At 36.0% G+C, this 12,215-nt stretch overlaps 1 protein-coding gene across 14 annotated transcripts in view; it reads left to right on the forward strand.

Moving 5' to 3' along the window:
* The window catches only part of LOC132141408 (splicing regulator ARVCF-like), a 116,353-nt gene that overhangs the window by 56,689 nt on the left and 47,449 nt on the right, over positions 1-12,215 (forward strand). For all 14 annotated transcript variants that reach the window (XM_059550880.1, XM_059550884.1, XM_059550882.1 and 11 more), the window contains one exon: positions 4,221-4,840. In XM_059550880.1, coding sequence (XP_059406863.1) covers positions 4,221-4,840 — 620 coding nt within the window. The remainder of the gene's footprint in view (positions 1-4,220; positions 4,841-12,215) is intronic.

The raw sequence follows: 12,215 nt of genomic DNA on the forward strand, positions 1-12,215 counted from the left end.
ATGGGCGAACATTAGTAAACACAGCCATGTCTGCAGATAGATACCTTTCATTAGAGCAACAGTAGCCTTGGTGGTTAAGCTCAGTCTAAATATAAGCCTCAGTGTACTTCTATCTTTTTTAAATCTTTAAACTCGACCATGTTTCACACACAATTTCAGTAATCCATTTAAAGTCAGCATGAAATGCTGTTTGCAACTTATTGTATATATACTGTATATACATATATATATATATATATACACACACAGAGAGTATATATGTGTATACTGTAAATATGCATTTTTACAGGGAACTTTGATTTAAAAAATGTCAATCTAAATACACACACATACATATATACACACACACACAGACATTTATTTAATGCAAGTTCTCAGTTAAAAGGCATTTATCAAGAAAAATCAAATAAAGATTATAATGGGAACCCAATTCAAAATTCATTGTTGAAGCATGATTTCTGCATCTCACTTTGGTGTCTGTTTTAACATGTTAACTTCATGTGTGGGTGTTAAGGGGTGTTCACACTGACAGCGACTTGAAGAAACGGAGCAATTTAGTCATTTATTTTGAGTTGCCAGTTTGAGGCAGCATGAGCAACAGAGACAGTTGGCGATGCAACAAGGTAGCAACACTGACAACAACCAGTAGGAGTGCAGACAGTTCACCTTACAGCTGCACATGTAATTCACCTCATAAATACAGTTGGATACTGCAATCGAGTGTAAATGTCTACTTCCAAACAACCGTGTAGCTGTTTGTCGACGTCTCCCAGTTAAATTGCCAATAGTGAGATCGCTGCTTTGATCTTAATGTTTGTTAAAATTAACTGCAGCTCCCCAAAAAGCTGCATGCTCTATTAGTTAAACCCATACTGAGGTCTGTAACAGTGAAATAGCTGTGACTGTGGTTACAGATCTTTCCTCCCTTTAGACATAGGCACTTCCTTTGTGATGTTACGCACTGACAACTGGCCATGTGGCTTGTAAGGGTTCACACACAAATTCACGCAATCATGGTTCATCTCCAATGATGATTAATTTTTATCAAGCTCATTCATTTCCAAGATAAATTTACAGTCATGGACAAAATAGCCAATTAATTGCTTTGCGGAATTCACTGAGCAGCAAATTGATTTCTGTATCAGCATTGAACCTTCAGGAGTGTACACTGTTCTCTCTTAGTATGTGTCAATGGTTCCTCTAAAGGATGTGTTAAAAGTTAGTCCCTCATTTTGTAAAAAAAGTCAAATAAATGGCATCATATGTGCAACACTGCAGCAGCAGCAGTTCTTGTTGACAATACAATGCTACCCCATCAGTCAGGAAAGTCTATGGCATTATTTTTGTCCCTCAATCCTGAGCGAGTAATTGTAAGTTTTGAGCACAAATAACTATATTTTGCAAGCACATTTCATTATATTTTGAACAGAAATTAACAATAAAAAAAAAAAAATCGTTTGAGCAAAGAAAAAAACGATTCCGTGCTCAATAAATGTATTTGCTTGTTTGCTATTATCCATATTAATGTGCAGTAATAACCCCTCTCACGCAGTTTACTCAGGTGCTCTCTCACAAACTTATTCTCTGCGCTCCTGTCAAGTCCCTCTCTCTCTCTCTCTCTCTCTCTCTCAACCTCTCAACTCTTGACAAACACTCGCTCAACTTACAACAGTTACAAGTGTGCCACAAAATCAACCAATCGGAAAATTAAAGGTCAATTGTGATTGGCTGTTGGTCTCCAATCAAATCGCTAGTAGAACCAAAGCCCTATCATTTCCTATTTAGAATTCAATAACGAGAAATGGAAAATTGGCTCATTTATTAATTTTTCCGTTTAGTTAACAAACGGAAAAAATCGGTTGGCTCTATCTCATTTTGTCATTTGGGGTTTACAAATCGGTTTATGGCTTCAATATTTCATGCACACTTGTGGGCAGCACTGAAACGCTGCTTTCATCTGATTGGTCGAATCGCTCCGCCTTCAGCACGGCTCTTTCATTCTTTCAGGCAGAATAAGAGTCAGTGCGAGTGTGACACTGTAATGTCTGAAACCACCACTCACTGTTAATTAGCATAATATTTTAAGCAGATATTGCTGGTCACATAATTTGTCCTGCTGCGACTTGCAAGTCACCCCTTTAAATTATTTCTAGGTTATAGTATTGTATGAATATTGTCCCATTAATAAATACAGTGCAAATAGTTCTGTCTCCTTGGATAAAAGTGAAGTGGAAATAAAAATCAATAATAGACTGAAAAGTTCCATGATAATATGTCTGTAACATTTGTTACTATCGTCTTTTAAGTCTAAAGGCACTAGGTATGTTTGTGTGACAGTAATAAATAATTGTGAAAGTTAATATAGTTAAATTTATTAAATAAATTAGTAATATTAGTTTTATTACATACTAAATTGAATTATGTTTCTCTTCTTAGTCTTCTTTGTTGGGCTTGAGAAAGCCAACATATATTTGAACATTATTATTGTTTATTATGAGAGTAATTGACACCGACTAGAACTTTTAATGTTTCATCAAATTCAGCTCAGATCTTCAGACTCGTCTGACTTGCGTTGCTGTATAACTGGTCAGACTTAACTTCCCAAACAATCCTAGTGACTTTTGTTACCCGAGCAATGAAGGCCTTAACACTTAATGTCCACTAGAGAGGGCGACAGGATTTCTTTTTACAATAGTTTAAATGACAAATATATACATTAATTTCATGTGTACTGCCATGAATATGCCATATCTGTGTACAAGAATGAACTTCACACTTCAAGCTGTACAACTACTTAAAACTTCCCATTCTGGCTTTTTCAACCTACCTCCAAATTTATTTTAAGATATAGTTTATTCACACTGGTTTATGCGTTTAATGTTTGTCCATCTGGAACTTTTATTTTTCATGAGCTGTATATTTTAAGATGTATTAGGTGTTGATAAATCACATGCAAAGAATGTAAAGAGCTTTGAATTTTTTCTTTTTTTGAAAAAAATCGTTATTGAATTCTAAATAGGAAATGAAATGATCAAAACGTACACAGACCAGGTGGGCTTTGGTTTTACTAGCGATTTGATTGGAGACCAACAGCCAATCACAATTGACCTTTAATTTTCCGATTGGTTGATTTTGTGGCACACTTGCTGTTGTAAGTTGAGCGAGCGTGTGTCAAGAGTTGAGCGCACACAGAATTAAGAAGTTGAGAGAGCGAGAGAGAGAGAGAGAGAGAGAGAGAGAGAGAGAGAGTTTGTGAGAGAGGGGTTATTACTGCACGTTAATATGGATAATAGCAAACAAGCAAATACATTTATTGAGCACGGAATCATTTTTTCTTTGCTCAAACGACTTTCTTTTTTTTTGCGATTGTTAATTTCTGTTCAAAATATAATGTAATGTGCTTGCAAAATATATTTCTCTGTGCTCAAAACTTACAATTACTCGCTCAGGATTGAGGCACAATTATAACGCCATAAAAGTATAAGTAAGCAAAACACTAGTAAATGTTAAAATAAGAACTAATGTTTGAAATGGCAAATTCTTTAATTTGAGAAAACATTTCATTTCATACATTTCAACACAAAAACCTTTAGTGTCAGAAAGTTTGAATGAATTTGATGAATTTAATGCATCTTTTCTGAATAAAAGTAATTTCTTTAAAAATAAATAAATAAAAAAATTACATCTGGACAGTATTTAATGTTGACAAGTCCTGTAAAAACAATATAGCATGTGAAAAGTTTTCTATAGCTAAATATAACATTAGTCCCTTAATTTAAGTAGTAAAGAAAGTTTGTTGCTGCTAGGGAAACTTAGCTAACAACTGCAACCAAGGGCGCACAAGCCTTATATTTTCAGTTCTGGCAGTATCGTTACTGATGAACACAAAGCCTTTTAAAAGACGGGAAAAGATTTCCAGTCATTTCACTGTTACTCAGCCAGCTCACAGTGTGACATCCACTTTCCTGCTGATGTTAGACCACTAAGTCAGTGTGCTGCATTTCACTCATAAATGCCTGTGGTTGTTTTGGCTGCTATGATTTGAGCAATCTGACATAACAGCTGCATTTTGAATGGTCCTCATATCACATATAGGCCATGCACAAGGCATAAAAGACATGAAATGGCTCACTCTAGTTCTGCATAAAAAGCACAAACTTTCACTTCAGGAATTACGACTTGAAATTCTGCTAACTCTGTTGCTTTTTCCATCATTGTAGGTCACTAAGATGGTCAAAACAGTGACAACACGGACAGTTCGACAGGTGCCGCTGGGTCCCGATGGCCTTCCTCTTCCAGAGGGCTCGTCTCCACTGGGAAGCTACACTGACTCCATTGATCGGCGCTACATGAAAAACGGCGAGCGCTTCATCACACCCCAGGCCACTTCTACCCTGACACGCTCATACAACAATTACAGCGACTCCTATAATGACACTCCAGACAGTCAGTTTCGCCATTACGCTCTTCACGATGGATATGGAGACGTGCCCGACAACTATGGAAGTCTGTCTCGTGGAGTCAATTACAGGCCTTATCGGCCCTACATGCCCACTGGTGGATACCGCCCGGAGAACAGCTACACTCTTCCTATCCGCAAGGACGACTATGGCCATGTGGCCCAGCCTCAAGTCCCAATGGGAAGTAGCACTGTGGATCTCAATCGATCTCAGCCTGAGCGCTTTCAACCCGAACCCTATGGCCTCGAAGACGACCGCCGCAGTCTAGGCCCAGATGACGAAGAGCCATATGACCTAGAGCCCGATTATTCCACGGCTAACCGGCGCACACTGCCCGGACGTACCATTCGAGAACCATTGCGCAACGGCCCCCGTATGAGGTAAGAATCGCGCGGTTGTTTTGTTTTGTTTTTTTGCTTGTGCTGCTGTGGGTTAGCTCTGTCTTTTGTCCATAATTGTAAGCAGCTTTGATGTGATTGCCTTTTGAAGATATTCAAAGCTCCAGCTCCTGAGAAGCACATAGATGCAGGTTCTCCTTTCATTTAAGGTTATTGCTCAGCAGAACTAGCTTTCAGTATCCAAGGTAATTATTAACTATTACATCAAAAAACTAAAATATATTATATCTGCAGCTATATTTAATGATTAATAATATTAATTCATTATAAATAAATACATTTTATTTTATTATTCTGTTTGCTACCAGTAATGCCATGAATAGGTTACATTAGACAAAATTATCAAAATCTTTATTCATAATTCTGAGACTGGATGAAATACATAAAACGATTTGTTTTAAATATATTTACTACACAGCACCGTAGTTCACTGACAAGCTACGCAATATCGTGAATCATAATTGCAGACAATACATTGGTGATAATGAACGTGATATTGCGTAACTTGTCAGTGAACTATGGCTCTGTGTATTAAATGCCTCTCCATCTGAAAGCAGGTGATGGAGATTTACTACTAATCACAGAACCGGCTTTACTGACTAGATGCGCATGATCATCGCATTTGATTATTTAATAGAATATCGCAGAATAAGACTAGAACTAGAATAAGGCTCTCAGCCAATCAGATTCAAGAACAAGAAAGATATTTATTATTATTATTTAATATTATTATTATTAAATGGCATGATTGGTGGCATTGAGACAAATTTAGTTTATGTGTTTGTGCTTGAGTTAAGTAAGGGTTCAGTTTTTCTCTCCACCCCTAAATGTTCTCCCTCTTGAGCTGAGCGACCTTTGCTTTCACAACCAAAGACAGTTGAAATCTATTTACCTCCTTAAAAAGGACATATTTTTCTGTTTTTCTGACCCCAGCTTGCTTTTGCAGAGATTAGAAAATGTATAGCAAATGACAGCTGACATAAAGCAGAGGGTATAAAGAAGATATGTGTAATGAAGAGCTCTTCTTTTTGATCAGTGATTTCTTTCTTTATGGTGGATGAAGATAGAACATTTATACAGTATTTTTTATCTTCTATGACAGAACAGGGAGGAAAGGAGAGATGTTGTTATCATGAAACATGTTTTCTTTGTCATACTCCTCTAGTCAATATCTGCACATTCCTCATTATGACAGTCCTGTGTGTTGCGGGAACACAGATTCTTTTTAATTAGGACGCACACACATATATACAGCAGACTATCACCGTCACAAACAGCATACACAACTTTTGTCCACTTACTCTTTTACAGCCCGTAATTTATTTGTGTACATCCGTGCAAAAATTATAGTGTAATTAGCAGTGATGTCACCCCTCTTACTCCGAATGTCAAAGTCTTGCGTTTTGCATCCATCATTAGCATTCCCATAATAACAGATGCTGACAAAAATCTCACTAATGAATGTGTAAAATGAATATGTTAATTAGAGCTTATTGCTTTGCAGTTTGGAAACCCGCAATTATAAAACAGCCAAAATTGCATCATTTAGCAAAGAAATGGTTGCCAGTACCGTGTTTGCATGGTTACTGTGCATTGAATTTGTTAAGCGACTCTAGGTCTCTTCTTTATCTCTCTTTCTCTATCTCAGTGGAGCTGTTGTTGTCAGAGTGATTAATAGTCTCTGGTGAACCCTGCCAGACAAAGGGGGCGTCTCGTCTCCAGCTATATCTCTAATGGTTCATCACTCCTTAGCTGATCCCTCCTGCACCTGCCACCAGTGCCACAGCAGAGCAGCCATAAGCTCGTCATGCAGAAATCTCCCTGGAGACCACCAGGGACCACTTCCTATGTGCTCATGCTGAACTGAAAACTGTTATATAGTGAAGTCAGAAAGAGAAAAATATTCCAGCCTTTATATGGAAGTTTGGTCATGGGAATAAAGACTTCAGTTGAGTTGGTGAAAGTATTATATTGTAATGTAGTGCAGAATCAAGTTTTTATTTAGTACCAGTTAATTGTTTTCACACATGCATTCTTCCTCCTGTGAAGCCAAAATATAATTCTAAAATATAGCGCAAAACACACATAGCAATCAGTGTAGTCTGATTTCAGAACAAATTAAGCTTGTAAGACTTTTCTTTTTAAGTGAATTACTAACTTGCAGCACTGCCATTGTAGTCGGATTCCCAAACAAATCATAGCAATGAGTTGGTTGTTTTTAGTGAATTAAACATTTGCCATGCTATTACTATAGTTTGATTCCCGAACAAATGATTTGAATGAATTGGTTCTTTCTAGTGAATCAAACAGTGTAGCTCAGTTCTCAAAAGAATGATTCTTATGAGCTGGTTAATTTTAGAGAATCAAAGTCAGATAGCACAACCACTGTAGCTCATTTCCCGTAGAAATGACTGTAATGAGTGGACTTTGTGCCTTTAAATGTCTTGAATGAATCACTAATGGAACTATTAAACAGTGTTTGTAGTTTTATTATTCCATTAATTTCAACACAAAAGCAATATGTTTTTTTTTTTTTTTACCATGGTACCCATGGTATTTTGGGGCATTTCTATAAAGTACTATACAGTATAACCGCAAAAGCACCGGTGAGTTTTATTTATTTATTTATTTTTTAAGTATTAATTATTGTGATTCATGATTTATTTATAAAGCATTTCATCAGGTGCAGATTTCTAAAATAAAGTCAAAAAGATCTGTTTCTTTTTTTTCTCACTTGAATCCACAAGTAATTGCTCATTATAAGAGTTGCACGAATGATTTTTCAAATGAGTGATCTCTCAGTACTGTGAGACTCTCGGAATAATATGAAACTCTTGCAAATATGCTAATATTCTCCTCTTTTTTTTCTATTCGTAGGCATAAGCATTTATCCAGAAAATCTTGAAATAAATAATTCAGAGAAAGGAAATTATGTCAGAACAAAATGGATGTAACATAACTGGGGCACATAACTTTGTGGTTTTTGCTGGCAACAAACAAAAAACACAGACACAAATATTTCTGGAACGTGAAGAACATTTGACTCATAATCGAGGCATAGAATATGTTGTAATAAGTTCAGAGCACCAAATCTTGTGGAAGAGCATCATGTGTAGTCGAAGTGCTTTCATGTGCTATGAATACACTCGTATATAAATTCAAGGCAATGATGTTTGTCTACAAAACCACCACTGGCTCTGCACCCATTTACCAAAATGTATTACTTCAGACTTATGTGCCCTCTAAAAGCTTGCGTTCTGCAAGTGAACGTCGCTTGATTGTGCCATCCCAAAGAATCACAAAGTCACTTTTACGGACTTTTAAATTAAATGTTCCCTCCTGGTGGAATGACCTGCCCAACTCAATCTGAGCAGCTGAGTCCTTAGCCATCTTCAAGAATCGGCTTAAAACAAATCTCTTCCATCTTTGACCCTACAACTTTAGCACTCACTATTCTAATTCTATTCTTAAAAAAAAAAAAAATTCTAACTACCTTTCTAATAATAAAAAGACCTCTAACACTAGCTTGCTCTGTTCTTTTTCTATTCTATCTGTTTTCTTTTTATTTATTATATTATTTAAAAGCCCTTGCTACGTGTACTATGTTAAGCTAACTGAGCTAGCTTGTTATAGCACTTATAGTATTGCTCTTTTTGTTGTTTTTGATTGCTTCCACTGTCCTCACTTGTAAGTCACTTTGGATAAAAGCGTCTGCTAAATGAATAAATGTAAATGTAAATATACAATGACGGCAATTTAAATGCAAATCTTGTAATTCCCATCGCTCAGTCCACAGGGTTTAGCATGCATCTGAACTGTTTAAGTAATTTTAGTTTGCAAAGCCCTCTGTGTTTGTGTTTGTGTGTGAGGGGGAGAGAGAGAGAGAGAGAGAGAAAGAGAAAGAGAGAGAGAGAGAGAAGGAAAGAGATGAAACTATCTGTACAATGGCAGTGTTATGAACAATCATTCTGAGCCCTTTTGTTGTCTCAAAGTGATCTTTTCACTCTGCACCTGACACCATTGTGAGTAGAAGCTTTTTGGCTGAAATTAATTATTTACTCTAGTAAATAATACTGTTCCAAATCCGTAATTTTTTCTTTTGTGGTACAAAAATCTGGATATTTTTAATACTTTTATCTGGTCCTGTCTATGCAATTACACTGGCCATGGCTGTTAAAAAGCATGATAGAAGCAGTCATGATAGCCAAAAGCTAATAGAATAATAGCTTTGTGTGCGGATCAGAGCAAAGTTTGTCAAAAGTTATTATTCACTACTAATCTTCCTCTCCAGCTAGCTGTTTATTCTGAAACAGTAAACAGATGATAGAACACCATCTGATCATTCATTGTGATTTGTACCCCAAAACAGAAATATTGATTCATTTATTGATACGATTCTTGACTTTGAGTTTAATTCACTGATTCATTGATCTAGTGGTCAGTTTGAAGTGTGAACTATGTATAGACAAGTGCTGTGTCTCATGGAAAAAAAAAAAAACTGTTGTTTTAATAGGTGCCTTTCTATCTAAATGCTGAATGGCAGTGATGCAGCAGAGAAGCTGCCTTTTGTTTTAGATACAGCATATGTCTTTATTTCTAGTCTGAGTAAACCAGCAGCAAAAACCTCAAATTACTGGTGAGTTTGAGAGTTTACACACTGTTTTCTGGTGTATAAATTGAGGAATACCATTTTGTTTAAGCTGACCCAATCTTTTCAATTTCAAGATTAGTTTTGGGTGAAAAGTACTTCAAATAGGATTTTGCTGTAGAGTTATTTTTAGTTATCCAGTGCTTAGTTTGACTAGTGGGTGGAAGAAACAGCAAGTCACTCTGTAAATCCTATTATACTTGGTCATACACACCATCAAACGTGAGTCATGCTGCCTAAGCCTGTCTGCCCTTTCTATATTAGCTGCTCTGGTTAATTATTTGCATCAGCATGAGTCTTGGTGGGAAGAGTATTGAACTGTTTAACTCAAGTAGAAATAATGTATCCTGAGTGCCAGCCGTGTTAATGTTGGTTTGCTCCCAACAGGTCTGGTCGGTCAGTTAATGATTACTTCATCATTCTGACACTGAATGGCACTTGGATGGCATTTCCAAAGCAATAAAATGCTTCCAAATTGACCATGTGGTCAGTAACCACTCTCTTAATTTGCATGAAAACTGTTGGCATGTTACAATAATAAAGCAAACATGATTGTAATGAATGATGACCAGAGCTGGCCTTTGCAGCAGTTTCCTATGAACCTCACACTGACACTAGAAATGAGAAGTAGAGAGTAGTAGTAGTTTATCATTATGTCAAAAGTCATTTCACTCACTGGCTACCTAGGATATATGTACCACACTTACCGTTTCAGTTTCTCACTTTTACATTTTTACAACTTTCTCTGGTTACATTTGACTAAACAATGATTGGTCGTATTTTAATTTACTAAAGGACTAAGTGCTTTTAGAGGAAATATTATTTTTTAAAACATAAATAAGAACTCTGAAAATAACTAAGGAGGATAATTAAATTTGAGGAAAACTTTTCCGAACAGTTACATTAAGCCTGTTGTGCAACCAACAATTTATTTGAATGGATTTGCTATTTTAGTCAAGGTGTAATGAAAGTGGAAAACAAATTTTTCATCTTTATTTAATAAATTAAGCAAACTTTAAAAGTCTTTTATGTTCACAAAAGTGGCATTTATTTGATCATAATATAGTAAAATATATGTAGTGCTATTACAATTTTTTAAAAAGCATATGTATTTTAATATGTTTTCGATTGTAAATTTTTCCTGTGATGGCAAAGCTGAATTTTCAGCAGCCCTTACTCCAGTCTTCACATGATCCCCTCATAAATCATTCTAATTTGCTGATTTGCTGCTTGAAAATGCCTGTGCTGCTTAATATTTTTGTGGGAACTTTGATACATTTAAAAAAAAAAAAATTTTTTATAAAAGGTCTGAAAAATATATATATATATATATATATTTTTTACAGGAATTCTTTGTAACACTGTTAAATTTTTATTGTTATTTTTGCTCAATTGAATGTCCTGGAATAAAATTACTAATCCCCCCACCCCTACACCCTGCTCTGTCATACATTCCTTTAGTGTGCTTAAAATTCTTTTTCCCTCTGGGACCAATCAGATGATGTGTTCCTCGTGTACCATCAGAGTTAATGCCCCATTTCATGGCCAGATCATCTCTTTATGATGTCAGATGTATGAACTGCTCATTTAAAGCACTGCCATGTAACATCTTGCTGAGATTTCCTCCCTCTGTAATGTGCCCTCAAATCAAAGTTGCAGTACATAATTAACATAAAACTCTCATTAAAAGTGCATCCCTCACAACCGCCAACATTCTCAGCTGCGGCCCATTTTGTCAAGTCACACATCAAAGACTTTGTTCACACTGTGTGTAAATCCGATTTGTTTTTCAAATCCTGTCTTTAGCAGTCTTTTCATAACAGTCTTTTTTGCACTGGCATTTTAGAAGTGATTAAATCTGATCATATATACATGTATGTATGTGTAATATAAGAATTGGAAATGTGTTTTTTCCCTTGCTGTTCAGACGACAAGCAAAAGATTAAGATATAAACAACATTTCCTCTGTGGATTCATGAATGCTGTCAATAGTGGTGGCTTTATATTTGCACATTTGGTCCTTAGTGCTCTGAACTTCTAGTACAACTTGTTTTTCCCACCTAGAGTGAGATGAGGACAGAAAATGAGCTGGGAATGGAGAGAAAGAGTGATGGTGAATAAGTGGCAAAGGGTTTTAATATTTCTATGCCAATTTAGGAGTACCAACACAGGGACATCTCTTGTTTTGTTCACACTGATAATAAAGCATGCTGAGACTCCTATCAGAGATTGATGTAACCTCCCTGATGTGTACAGCAAATCCCCAGACATGTTATTTCCAACTTCTACACTATAGAGAACAAAAAATGTAAAATAAAATATCATGTGGGCTCATGAGAGCCACCAGCCGCCTGCAGTCACTGCCGCAGTATAAGAATGTTAATGTTAATATAAGTTATCATAAATAACCCATATGGCATACACTGATGATGACGTGCAGAGATTCATTTTGAATAACAAATAAAATCAGTTTCTACTTCATTCATTCTTTGAATTTGTTGGAAGTATTTTGGGTTATTTAATACGCAGCTTCAAATGTACAAGGCTGTGTATTGCTGAATAAAAATCTTACTGAACCCAAAGTTCTGCATTGTAGTATACTGTATATCTATTTAAATAAAATAAAAAATAAAAATAACTGTTTTTCTTTCAAAGTTAAAATCAGCCATTGCCACTTCAGGGTTTGTGTGATGCCTCAGTGAAATGCAA

Source organism: Carassius carassius, chromosome 5, assembly GCF_963082965.1.
Source record: "Carassius carassius chromosome 5, fCarCar2.1, whole genome shotgun sequence".
NCBI classification, from domain to species: domain Eukaryota; kingdom Metazoa; phylum Chordata; class Actinopteri; order Cypriniformes; family Cyprinidae; genus Carassius; species Carassius carassius.